The following is a 14223-nucleotide window of genomic DNA, read 5'->3' as shown; positions in this document are numbered from 1 at the left end:
TTTAGTATTTTTAAAGAAGTTTTATTATTAACGCCAACCTCAGACAATATTAAAAAATACAAACATCTAATGTTACAGACAAACAGGCGTTTCCTATTCTTAGATCTGAAATTCCCTTTTCATAAAAATCCTCATTAGCACAATATTTTATTGAGAAAAAACTTACCAGCTTTTTTATTTAAATAGAATTTACTCCAAAAATGGACTTAGTATGCCATGTCCAGATTTCATGTTATTAGTACACTCAAACCACAGCTATGATAAAAAAGCTAATACTTTTACAGCTATCCATCTGAAAAATGCACATTATGTAGAAATACAAAATTAAACCATCCTTATTTCAAAATATAGTCTGTTAAAAAATCCTACTGTGGTTGACACTTAGCTAGAGATTTATTTATGACCCATTAGTTGATCTTAAAGAATACGTACAAAATTTCCCTCCACAGGTTTGATTAGCAAAGAAAATGTAAATGAAAAGCCTGAAATACCATTGTAGATAAGCCAACACAAATTCTCCTGAGGTAGAGCCACTTGCATAGTGAGTCGTAATGAGGACAAGACATTGAAACAAGTCTGCAGAGACTCTTGATTCTGGAGATTTCTGTCACTGCTGCAAACCATTTGATAAATGCAAACATTCCTCTCTTGCAAAGCATGGAACTAAAACATATAGAAACATATATAAAATGAAAATATATATTTTTAAGTGCATGTACATACCACTTTTTGCATCAGCAAAGTACAGCAGAACAGTGACTATGAAAAGATCAAGAATGCCAGAGAAAAATCAGTGTGACATTGACCTGAGAATTAAAATACAGAGAAAGTGCTAAAGCTTTAAGATTGATTTACCATTAACGTGGGACAGCTTCCCAGGATGAGAATGCACCTGGTGCACTATGACTGTTGAAAGGATGGTAGGGAGAAAGCGTAAATAAGGCATTAGACTGATGCTCAAATGGTCTGGATTTAATTCTTGCTTTCTCTGTAATTTAAGGCAAGTCTTAATTGTAATTGGTCATTGTAATTTAAGGCAAGTTTTAATTTTTCTGCACTTTACTTCCCCATCTGTATAACAGATATAGTATTTCCCCCCACATATCCACAACCTTTCACTTCTTTGGATTGAAGATGCATTGTCCCTTCTCTTCTATGTCCATGTAATACCTAACCTAATCTAATCTCAGTTCTGTGTGCAGTATCCACAGAACACGAGAGGATATAAACTAAGTGTGACAAGGTCCAGCAGTACTTGTCAATCTCTTAGAAGCCTACTAACATGATAATGTCTGAAATTATGTATTTTTTTGCAATTAGTTCACTGAAACTGCAAGTTTCAAGCCCTGGACTCCATTTCTACAATTCTACTACTGTTACATAAATAAACAAAAGTAAGCCACAGAAACCCCCAGAAAAATTACATAGGAAGCATTTAGGTATAATAATTTGATTTCCAGAAGAGGTGCTAGCATTGCCCTAACAAACTGTAAAGATCATGGTCAAACTTGATTCCGTATCTGAAAATTTAAGGATATGTCAGTGTCTAAAGGCCAAGCTACAAAACAGACATTTTAGCATAGAGTCATGATAACATCTGGCAGTATGATTGATTCAAGCTCTATGTAGAAGGATAGAAAACAGAATAAACTATGTACAGAAMTTCAGACTTATTTACAAAGGACTTCGTAAAATTAAAATAAAATGGAATAACACAGCATTTGAACATTTTCTAAGAAGCTCAACTAGCTTTAAAAAATATAAACAGAATATCTCTTCATTCATCACATCTGCTTCTCCTAGTTTTTAAGTTAACTTTCTTCCACCTCCCTAAACAGCTATTTACAATCAATCTCTGACTAGAGGAATATGAATTTGGTTAGGTCAGCATACAAGAGATGCCTATGGTTTCCCTCTGTCATTCTAGCTCACAGAGCACCCTACAGTATTTCAGAGCATCCATCATGCACCGAAATAGAGCTCCTTAGCAAAGCACTGCTAAGGATAAAATATTTTTAGTATCTCTCCCAATACCTGCTAAAATACTCTCTTCTATGCATAACAAACAATAAATTGTAAGCTCTTATCTTTATAAACAATTAACACAAAAGGATGCTGGCATCCTCTTGAGGTCACTGAGCTCTGCAAGAACTTACAGCAGTTACAAATTTTGTCTCTTTTTTATATTCATATTAAGCAAAAGATCAACTGATAGTAATGCAATGTTGCTTCTTACTATGTCTGGAACTTTTTTACATTTTTGCACATTTATGGTGCAAATTACAGTACAATGTTTTAACTCTCTTGCACTTAGCCTAATTTTCAGATCACACTCTATAAAAATTTCTACAACTGCAGGGCAGCTATCAACTTTAGCCCGTATGTGGATTCTGACAGTGGTCAATAGCAACTATTTCAGAGGAAAAAATGCTGTAGGCATTTACAGAATAGCCTGTTCGCAGTAAATTGCCTTTTTAACATTAAGTCGCTAATGGTTGGCTTATGCCACAGAAGTATAAGCATTTATATCCTCCTAAAAATGTGCCATCTCTATTTCAAATCATACTAACTCTAGATGTTCAAATCATCTATGATTGTTAAATCTCAATGTAACCTGTATAGACAAACTATTAAAGATTAGTAAGTATTAATATTTAATTAATATAACAATATGAAGTACATTTGTGAAAGACAAAACAGGCTACTTAYTCTGAAAGTGCAAATGTCTTTGACCAAAAGAATTATTTGAACCTACCGTAAGTGCTGCATTTTTATCTCTGAAACCATTTGGGAAAAAGGTGGATTTAAATTGATTCACATCATCTATGATTTCATCGAGGTTTACAGAAATGAACTGCTGAAGATATCTTCCATAGCACTGTAGAAGTGCCAACTTATACTCCTGAAGAAGGAAGAAGATGTTATTTTTATAGTTTGCATATTACATTTCTATTTCTATAAAATATTTTTATTATGCTTATGTAAAAAGTATCAGTGTGAAAGAGCAGCTGGAAATAAGACACTGAAGTGTCATACAAACATTCAGCAATATAATTTCTAATGCTAACACTCGCAACTTTTGAAAGGTTAGACTACTTAAAAGAAGAGCTAGTGATTTGGGAGTTTCTGTTTATTTTGATCATAAATCTGACATATTGGAGAACAATCGTAAAGTACGATCCCAAGTTAATGTAATAAACTCAAAGGGTTCCTGGAATGTCCTGCAGCTTTGGAACAGTAAAACCAAAGACAYTACACTTCTGAGAAAAGTAACTGCATAATGCAGAACTTTATAAACTATTACAGATATCACTTCTTCTCTCTCCCTTGTTTCCCTGATGTCAAAACSCTTCTTTTATGCAGAAAGGCAGAACAGTTTAAGGTATCAGAAAATCAAATACTTTAAAACAAGGTGTAATAAAAATGAGCAAAATAAATGACAGCAACTGGAATTTGCAGGTAGCCAAAAAGCCCACATTAAYAGGCTGGAAATTGCCACTGGGTCTTTAAGAACTGTTAACAAACAGGATGTTGAGTTTTATGTCTCATCCACAATACAGCCCCCAGCAGCATGTTGGTCCTTCCTGCCATCACACGGAGACTGTGGTTCAGCACTGACTCAGATGTCAAAGCGCCGCTTACTGAATCACCTCCACCACTTCCTGCAGCAAAGATTATTTAGAGGTTTCTCTACCAACCTCACTTATGGGAAACTATACTGCAGGATAATTCAAACAGTATGGCTTTATGTAGATATCTTTAAGGTTTTGTTTTCCCTTTCCTCACAGGAAAAGGGGTGTGTAGACTGTACTGCAGTCATCCCCATGCAGCCTCCGAGCACCTTTTCTTTAACTTGTAGCTTACTTTAGCCTTTACTTAAAGTAACTTATTTCCCTCCTATGTATGCTTCACACAATCTACCTTTAAACAGCAAGTTGAAAGCGCCCTGTGAGTACAACGTAAAGCTATGCGTAAGAAAGAAAGATAAAAWTTTTTATTGAATTTTGTGAGGGGCTTAGATGGAACTGACTCTGTAAAGGAAACAAGTGAAAACTAAGTTGATTGGGAACTGGCCTGCTGTTTCACACTATGAAAGGGTCACAAGATAAACAGAGGAAAACCTGTTCTGCCTGATGACCACCAGCCTTTTTGGCAACTCTGCATATACTAATTTCTTTTTTAAGTTGTATTAAAGACAAAGTGTAGCATTATTATTAGAATTCAGTGTAATTAACAGCTCAACACTATTAGTATTTGTTATTACCACACACACACATATGCTCACTAAGCAGTCGTGATAAATTCTAGGCAAAAAAAAAAAAAAAAATTAATAGCAACCAATTTCTATTTGTAAAAGTGGTACTTTAATATTTAACCATYGAAAATTCAAAAGTATTTCCTTGCACACACTGTTTTCAGTATAAATTCCAACCATCACAGTGACATTTATCCTGAATTTTTAATCATCTGAAGAGTCTAACACACATGATCCAGATTACTCAAGGGATCCTATCTTCTTTGCTGTCTAAAAGGAGCAGCCAAATACAGAAACCTTTACTTCTCATGGACAGGTAYGGGCAGCTGGCCACTTGTATAATCTAATACATAGATTCAGATTGTGATAACTCTAGGATCCTAAATCATGGCTCAGAATCCCATTAAGCTAGTTACTAACATAAAACAAAAAATTGATTCCACGCCCAAAGTTTAAAATATATGTATGAGACAGAGATAACAGGCAGATACAAGTAGAGAGAAAGGAAACAAAATGAGTCAGTGCTGATCAGTATGATGATTAATGAGTTGCTAACTAATTTCCGGATAAATGACATAATGAATTTAGGTGTGCCTTAGATGATAAATAGCAAATTATAATAGATAGGAATCTAATGTGAGAAGACATTAAAAAAGGAATAGCAGGAGGACAGGAACCTAATGACGTAGAGGGGAGTGTAGTGCTAGCCTGCTGACTATCCATATTCATTTTTTTTTCCTACAGACTATGCATCCTTAAGTATTTTCACCTTAAGTAGTATATACCATAATCACCAGCAGTTTTCAAATATAGTCCAGTGGGACCAAAGAAAGGTTGAACAGGCTCTACTCTGCCTATCACAGAACTTGGTGTTACACCACATTCACCTTTTCAGTAATGCATTAAACTCTTGCATCCATTACATGTTTTTGCTCTCTGCATTTTCTCCAGGGAGAAAAAAGAATATGATGAAGACTAAATTTGGAAACTCAAAGAAATGCACTAAAAATGGGAGTTCCATAGTTCCAAAGAGAGTTCATTTCAAAGCTTTACACCAGCCACTAAAACAACTTTTCCTACAATGTAGATAACTTTACCCTTACTGTAGAGAACCACATTACACCAGAGGATACAAGCTGTAAGTAGAGCTCTTTACTGAGAATTTTAGGTTATTTTTAGCCACTCTAGAGCCATGTCATTAAGCACCTTGAAAATAAGGACCGAATTACTACATTTTAGTTATCCTATGGGAAGACAGTGTAGAGTACAGAGCCAGGAGTTTGAYACATTTGAAATAACTTCTAAGTGAGTGTGTTGTGAGACCAGCAGTTCCCAAACAATGAAAACTTCATTTAATATAAAAAGACATTTCACATCCAGAAGGTATGAAAACTTGAGGAAAACATGAGCCAGAAGAATGGAATTGCTTAGGCAGTRGAAGGGCTATTAACAAATGCTTTATTCAAGGGCTTCCTTGAGAACTTCTAGGAGGATTCCTAAACTGCTGTACTGTGAGCCCATACCTTCAAGTATAACAGCATCACTGTTACGAGCTCTTCCAAATGCCTTCTGCAACCTACCAGTAATTATCCGAGTCGTGCTAAAGTTCAGTTTCAGCTTGCTGTTCCTTACTCAAAAGGCAGGCCATTTTTGTGAAAGTGTTATGGGCAGATGCAATGAAGAATATGTAAGACTAAGTAACGTCTGAATGATAACCTTTGTCCAGGTCTGCTGAACAGTTCAACTAGTAGCCATGTATATATGACAGAATTACAGAATAGCATTTATCCTTGCTGGATTACACAAGCAAAGAATATAATAGTAAAAGTATTGTTTCACTGGATGTGTTCCTCCAAAAGTATGTATTCCTGAAGCTATTTTGATATACTTCCAGTGTATCAAATTACTTTTCTAGGTAGAAAGGAAGAACCTAATAGTGTCAAATGCTGAGGAGAATGAAAAAAGGTAAAAGTGGATAGGTGCCCTRTATCTATCAACAACAAGAGAGTATCACTGCTTTCAGAGCATTTTCATTCGTCGCAAAACACAAAGGCTGTGACTGACAAGARATATTAAACTGCTTTCCTAATGCACAAGTCAATAGAGTGTTCTTAAAAATTATTTTCAGTTTAAAAAATATACAATGTCAGTTGTCTGCTTTTCTTTATGAGAGGGGGAAGGGGCAAGAAATATGAAGTTTCTTGAACAGAACACAAATCTAAATATATCTTTCCTAAATATTGTCATAACAACGTTTAGTCTAAAAGAATGTACAGGAATTAAATAGGATTCCACAAAATATATTAATTCAGTTAATGAGGGTAGCTTGTAGCAAGACATAATGTCAGATGCTCATGATAAAGAATGAAACACAAAGAATCGAACTAAATCAAGATGACATTTGTTAATAGAAAGTTTAACACCAAACAGAAAGCAAATGAAATCACAYTTGCACTGCCACTAAAGCTTACTACTCCCTTTCTAAATGAAATACAAGCCTGGTTTAACCTTACTTTTTCTTCCCTTTATCTTAAATAATGAAGAGAAAGTTACAGAAACCTTTCCAAAAGCACAGAAGTATTCTACAAATAAATCATGGGCTTCCTCTAACTTTTGTGCTATGAATCTTATCTTCCTATCACAATCACATATGAAGAAAAGTGGTATAAAAAACATGTGTCTGAAATGGGCCTGAAAGGTTGAAGAACATAGTTAAGATATATATTTAACTATCCGTTAACACAGAAACACTAAATAGCCAGAGTTATAAGCCAGAAATGCAGTACCGATCAAATAAACATCTTCTAATATGATTCTAGGAAAAAGCATAAAAGCCCACTGAGGTATCATTACAAACACAAGATGTCTCAAACCAGGCACCATCATGCATACGAGCTGTAACTTAATCTAAATTATGCTAATCCTTAACATTCTTTAACTGTATTATCTCAAGCAATTTTTGAAGTACTGAACCTTTTAATGAATCAATCTATAATTTCTTTAAAACTGCAGCATTTCTGCTCCATGATTATATCACTCAGAACCATAAACTCTTCTTTAATCCTAAAAAAAATGACTTGCACTTAGCTTTCAGCTTTACATCTTTGAGCTGCCTCTTAGTGCTGTTTACTAATCACCTTCAGAAGCCTCACCCTCTATGGCATGATCTTCTAACACATGTATCACTGAGGCAGAGTGACAAGGCTCTAAAGTTTTATTTCTAGCAGGCACAAAGGACAAACATCATATCAAAAMAAGACATAAAAACAGCCTTATTGAATCAGATCAGTTGTTACTAGCCCAGCATCCCGTCTCCAACAGTAGCCGGGAACAGATGACTAGGAAAAAACATAAAAACATTAATGATGTAAAACATCCCCCAACTACTCTCAAACTCTCCAACAATCTGCATCTCATGGACTTCTTAAGCCAAGTGTAATTTATGTATTTCATAACCCCCAATGGATTTCCATTCTGTGAACTTGTCAAGTTTCCYCTTGAACTTATATAAACTCTTAGCATTCACAGCATCCTGTGGCAGGAAACTCCATGGGTCAAGTGCATATTCTGTGAAGAAACAACCTGCTTTTGTTCTGGACTTGCCACCTGCCACCTTCATTTGATGATCCTAGCTYTTACACTGGAAGAGGAAGTGAACACAATCAATCCTTACCCAGCCCCTCCTTTCACTCATGATTTCATAGACCTGTACTATATTCTGCTCAGGGATCTCTGTTCCCAGATGAATATTTAGCCTACCTTTGTTATTCATGTCAAAGCCATTCCATGCCTTTGATCACCCTTGTTACTCACCACCAGATCTTTTCTAGTTGCAATTTATCTTTTTTGAGGGGTCCAAMAGTGCACACAGAATTCAAGATGCAGGAACACCATTGATCTGTATAGTTGTACAATGACACTCTCTTTTTTGTTCTCTGCTCCCCTCCTGATAATTCCTTATATTCTCTTTTGGCTTACTGAGCACTGAGTCGACATTTCTGTAGAATAAACTACCGCTGCTCCATCATTACCAGTTTACACTGAAGTAGCACCTACAAGCACAGCCAGATACTACACTCCACTGTGCTAGAACTTCAAACAAATACCGAAGGAGAGATTTTGGAGTGTTCAACTTTAAAAAGGCAACAGAGAAATACATCATAGTATCAGGGCAATCAGGATAATAAAAAAGGGACATAAACCACCAGCAATTATTGGGATTATTTTTAAAAGTTTTGCTACTTTCTAAGTAATTTCCTGTAAAATGTAATTAAAAATTAAAGTAGTATAGAAACATAATGAAACAAAGACTGTGATTGAGCCTCATCTGTTTTAACATGACTTACTTTGATCTGAGCAAGGGAATCACCAACTTTCAGAAGTTTTTCATTGTAATACCAGTCTGGCAGTCGAGGCTTATATTTGATCCAAATATTAAACAAAGTGTTTGCTCTAAAAAMAATACAGGAGAAAAAGGTTTCAGATCAAACTGGCAATAGGTCTGCCATAACAAGTAAACAGATCAGAAAAACTTCGAATTGTGAAAACCCTTTCTTCCAAATACATTTGAGCCTCTAAGTATTTCAAAAGAAGAGATCGTTAAGATTGAGTATAACAAGCAGCCAAGGACATTTCTGGGTTTCATTCTGTCATGAGCTGTTTTTATCACACAGATTTAAAATAGAATGAATTGTCTCCTATATAAATATTTATTAAAATGTCTTAGTATTAAATCCTTTGCGTTATTCCAACATGGTTGTAAATGTAGAATTTGTCCCACTTTTCAGCTGGTATATGAGAGGTTCTACCTGAAGAAAYAATTTGGTATTAACTCAGTGGATTACAACTCAGAGCAATTATAAGACAGGAAACTACAAATGCAAAGTGCAGGAAAATAAGATCCCMAAATAATAATGTGTGTTAAGTAGCAATAAATTTAGGAACTGGTGGCTATGAAATGAACTATTAGAGCTATATTCTGAATCACAAAAAGAGAAAGTCATTAGAAAGCCTCCAGAATGAACTGCACCTAGCATGAAATGTTTAGGAACATTACAGTAATTTTAAGTCGTAATAGACTCAGAGAGAACAAGCACATGATATATTTGATAAAAAGAAAGGATTTTTAAGGCAACAGCAACAACACTCTGTTGTCTGTGTCTGTTATTTTAGCCACCTTGTCATCGGAGATGACTTTGTGTGACAAACTACTGTTCTTTGGCTGAACCAGTAAGTCTCCCACCAACTGTAACTGGCTCTAAGGAGCTGTTTGCCTGCCTTACACAGGCAACTGATTATATCATGCCAGTATTACAGTCCCTGCTGACTACAATTTGATGCGTAGCTGCCTTCAAGTGTAAAACTTTTCCCACTTGTTCAAAAAAGCTATATTCAGACCAGAAAACAATAATTGATCAGACAGACTGATAACAAGCACAGAGATTTTTCAGAATGAAATCTCTTACAGAATTGTTAATAGCATTGAAAAWGTTCACAGTGCCAGGCATCTCTTGCACTTCTTATCAATTCTACAGAAACCTGAGCAAAGATTTCTTTGTGAAACCATAACAGCAAATTATTCAGACATAGCAATTTGTAAGGAAGGGGAAAAATGGGAAGAGATAAATTAATGTTAAAAATAACCTAGCTGAATTCTCACATGCAGATCTTGTGCTTACTAGTGTGAGCTAGCTGGAACGTTTTGGTCTGTTAAGGTAGTGTTAGCAGACTGGAGTGAGAGACACTTTCTTAAATTGTCTTCTGATATTCACAAATTTTGAATTCATTTTTATAGTTTCCCAGGTGTCTCTTCATTTTAACTTAAAGAATGAGTTTCCAGTTWAAAAAAAAAAATCACAAGAGGAAATACCATTTTTCCAAACAGAAAGCTACAGGCCACCTTTATATTTCAAAGTGAAACACATGGCCATATGAGAAACCTGACAAGTTGATCTTTTCACCAAATAAGCATTATAATATTCATAATCCCTTTTTTCTAAAGTATCATCTGGACACAATTCTCAATTCTTGAAAGTAAGCAGCAAAGTTATAAATGGGATACTCTAGAGGTGTATCCTGAAGGAAGAATGCCAGAACAGCACAAACTAGGCCAAAAGCAACAATCTGAGTAAAATGTTCCAGTGCATTATGGTTTTAAAGGAAGTCACAGCCCAGTCTATGGAAGATGAACTTTTAAATGGGGAATGAGTCTCTCCTGGACCATCTGTGAGCAATTAATAGCCTGGATGACTACTGATTTCTTATACTGACAGAAGGCTAACTTCTGTTAGTAAGGCTAGATCTGTAGAAGCTCTCCAGCAGAGGAATCTCTCAAAYATCTGAACTAAGAAGGCAAGAGGCTTAGGAAAAGCTTCCCAGTTCCTAGAGGTTTGTTGTGTTGCAGTTATCAGACTGGCTGSTTGTGACTTTGAAGAAGTAACAGTAAGAATAACTGAATAAAGGTCTGGAAGGTGAGACTAATAAACTCTAAGACTGAGCAGCTGGTGAAAGTCATCTTCATGTTTTGTTCTAAATGTTCTATTAAAAATGAGATCTTCAGACAAGGTAATAAACTAGTGAACAAATCTAACTAGACTTTGAACTTCAGTGGGGAGCCTAAGGTAAATGTTATCTGCTACAGTGCCATGTCTAACTGCAAGAGACTGTGTAAGACATACATTAAAATGGAGAGTGAGACCCTTCCCAAAGAGTTAACAAGGCTTTTCTTTAAATAGGCTGTAGGACACTAGTATAACAAACTAAGCAAATAAATTCTCAAACAAAACTTGGGACTGATGCAGCTCAAAAGTGAAGCTTCTTCATTTCCAACCACTCTATGAATAAAATTCTTTTSCCGAAAGGCCAATGCATAATATTGCTCACAGGATAAGATCTGCATGGCTACATTTCCAAAACAGATATAATCTGTGACACAGTTAGTAAAGGATGTTCTAATACTGATCAAAAGATGTTTTATTGAATGAGAGTGGCTAAACCACATGACATAAAATATAATTAATAGTTGAAAGTAATCCTTTAATGGCCCCATTGCCCAGAGGAAATGGGTAAAACAACTTATCATTTAGTAGAGGCAAAAATATTTTGTTTGTTGCTGCTTCTGAAGAAAAGACTCATGAATCCTGTACAAGACAAGTATTTTTTGTTTCCTACATTAGAAGTCCTGAACTATGGCCTTACTCTTGACCTATCAACCTCAGAGGTTGACAGTATCAGAAAAATAAAGTTGACAATTTTAATCTTCTAATCTGAATATACTTTCAATACAGAAGCTAGTTTTCGTTCTCTCTAATAACAAGAACACTTTAATCATCAGTCTATGCCAGAAAAAGTAGCTTGGCAAATAACACAGCAGTAAGTCTTTAGAGCATTTAGGAAAGCATCTGTAATAGCCATTGACTTTAGAAATCCCTCAGGAATAACCAGGCTAAGGCCGGTTCTGTAAGCAACACATGCAAGACAGTTTGAGCGACCAAGCAGCAAGAGGCAACACTGAAATTTTGCAATCACGAGCAAATAGCTGTGACCTTCCTAGCTACTTGAGTATGTGCTGACAATCAGAATTCCACCTTCTATCTCCATGCTGTCCCTCTATAAAGGGAGAATGCTGAAGGTCACAGAGCTGCTGGGAACTTAATACTACCCAATGTTAACAATGCTTTGGAGTTTTGGTATGAATCATTATGATCAGATATTTCAGGCATCAAGACCCATTTCTCATCTTCATGATGAACAGTACATAATTCTATGGACAGGAAGCTGTTCTGATGTGAACTGAGTCTCTGCAGACATGGCCAACATCTACAAAATACAAGTTTCAATAAGAAAGAGACTATTCAAGTTTTCACTCTAAGGATTTCTTCGAAATATTCCAGAGAGGAAAGTAAAGAAAGGCTTGGAGACCTTCTCCACAAAAATGAAGAAAGGCATGACAACTGCAAACAGATCAGGTTCAAAACGCTCAGCTCCTGAACAGAAGATAAAATGAATGTGTTCATTATTGGCAATTTTCTGCTGAACTGGTGATGCCTGAAGCAGTTGAGTGGCATTCCCTCCTAACTGTTCTAGAGGAGATAACTTTTATAAAAAGAATACAATCAGCCAAAGCAAAAGAGCAAAAAGCAAACTAAAATCAGCTGATAAAGCGATGCAAAAAAGTCAACATGCCAATTCAAAACACTAGAGGCACRAGCCTGAAGACTGACATCTGGACAATTGATCTAGGCCTTAGAGAGACCTAAGGATGAATTCAACATATAAACAAATTGGAAATCCAGAAGACTTTAGAAAAGGAAAGATTTCCAGTGCAGACAAATGCCAGGCTGCASAATCTGGGTAYGAGCTCAAAATGTATACAGCTTCTTTAGAGAAGGGTCTTGTGTGGACTACATCTCGTAAAGTATCGAGAGAAATACCCTAAGGATGCAATCTGCACATAAATCTTAAGCTAACTACCCCCTTACCTATACTCACGTGTGCTGTTTTTGAATTAAATACTGATAACTTCAGAATTTTTTATTTTTATGATAAAGATCTGCAAATTTAGAGTAGAATAGTGCTTAGATAACACTAGCAAATCAGYCTCCTATCTTAAAAGAAGCAGTTGAACTTCTAATAGTGTGCCTAMATATAGTAGGAAGAACTACATAAGAAATGCAATCTGCAAAAGACAAGTGCATGCACTGTGAATCATACACTGATTTCTAGTTGCTGCATTAAAAAAATAGATTRTTAATGCATACTCATAGATGTACATATATGTGAGCAAACAAATATCCAAAATTACATTTGCCATCTGCTCTGCCTGCATCTATGTATATAAAAATAAGTCTACGTAGACACAGACATATGCACAGAAAAAGCTGTGTGCATTTATCCTCACTTAGCACTACTATGAGCGCAATATATTTTAAAGCCACATAGATGCCAACACATACTCATCCTTACACGCAGCAGCACACACTGGTGGGCTGCCAGTTGCTCCAGTAGTGTGAGGGGATTTTCCTACTGCAAAGCTCAGGCAGCTCTGATACAGCTACAGCCAAGGGTGGCATTGCCAACTTCCACATACCTACTTTTTTTTTCCCCCTAAAGCATTAACTTTTAGAAAATACAGAAAAATGAGGTGCTCAAGTTTGGGGAGTTGTTTTTTTTTTTTTTTTTTTTTTTTTTTTTTTTTTTTTTTTTTTTTTTAATTAAAAAATGCCGATTGACAGCAATTTGGCACACTGCTGGCCCACCTTTGGAAGAGTCTCCTGGCTAATTCCCAGCCCGGGGCTCCCTGTGCAGGGGCTCCCCGGCCGGCGGGATGTGGCGTGCGGGAGGGAGATGGGAGAGAAGCGAGGAGGAGGAGGAGGGAGCCACGGCAGTGCCCGGAGAGGGCGCCTAGAGGAAGGGGCTGGAGGAAGGAAGCAAAGACGGGGCAGCGGGGTGGGGGAAGCGGGGGGATTTGGGGCAGAGGCGAGCGGGAGCGGCAGGGAGCCCCCCGGGGCCGTTCGCGGGGGCGGCGTGCGGGGGGGGGGGCGCAGCCCCTACCCGCGGCGGTGCAGGTCATGCTCCCGCGGCTCGGCCTTCCCCGCGCCTCTGAGCCGCCGCAGGAAGCCCAGGACGTCCCGCAGCTCGGCCTCGAAGGTGTCTATCACCGGGTTGCCCGGCGCCACGGCCCCGAAGAAAGCGGCCGGCGGGGGACGCGGCACGGGGCCGCGGAGGAGCGGCCCCGCTCCCGCCGCCTCCGCCATGCTGCCGCGGCGGGCGCGCAGCGGAGTCGCCTAGCAACGGCCGCCGGGCAACGGCCGCCGGGCAACGGCCGCGGCGGCGGCCTGCTGCGGCGAGTGGGCGCCGAGGGCGGCGGCGGCGGCAGCCGGGCGGGGGCTGTGGCGCTGCCCGCTCCTCTCCCGGCTGACACCCCCGCGCTTTGGAAGGGCCGCGGGCTGCAGCTGCAGTTGCAGTGG

The 14223-nt window shown here is 37.8% G+C and overlaps 1 protein-coding gene across 1 annotated transcript in view; it reads right to left on the bottom strand.

The window, feature by feature from the left end:
* Window positions 1–14010, bottom strand: part of CFAP54 (cilia and flagella associated protein 54) — a 120729-nt gene extending 106719 nt beyond the window's left edge. The window contains exons 1-4 of the mRNA XM_085321225.1: window positions 13808–14010; window positions 8602–8707; window positions 2756–2902; window positions 492–663 (exon numbers count right to left, since the gene is read on the bottom strand). Of these exons, the coding sequence (XP_085177351.1) occupies window positions 492–663; window positions 2756–2902; window positions 8602–8707; window positions 13808–14010 (628 nt within the window). The remainder of the gene's footprint in view (window positions 1–491; window positions 664–2755; window positions 2903–8601; window positions 8708–13807) is intronic.
* Window positions 14011–14223: the final 213 nt, after the last annotated feature.

Source organism: Rhea americana, unplaced genomic scaffold (assembly GCF_003343005.1).
Source record: "Rhea americana isolate MKP2758 unplaced genomic scaffold, rheAme1 scaffold_69, whole genome shotgun sequence".
Classification (NCBI taxonomy): Eukaryota; Metazoa; Chordata; class Aves; order Rheiformes; family Rheidae; genus Rhea; species Rhea americana.
The sequence above is the reverse complement of the archived record's forward strand: the minus strand, read 5'-3'. Positions and strand labels throughout refer to the sequence as shown.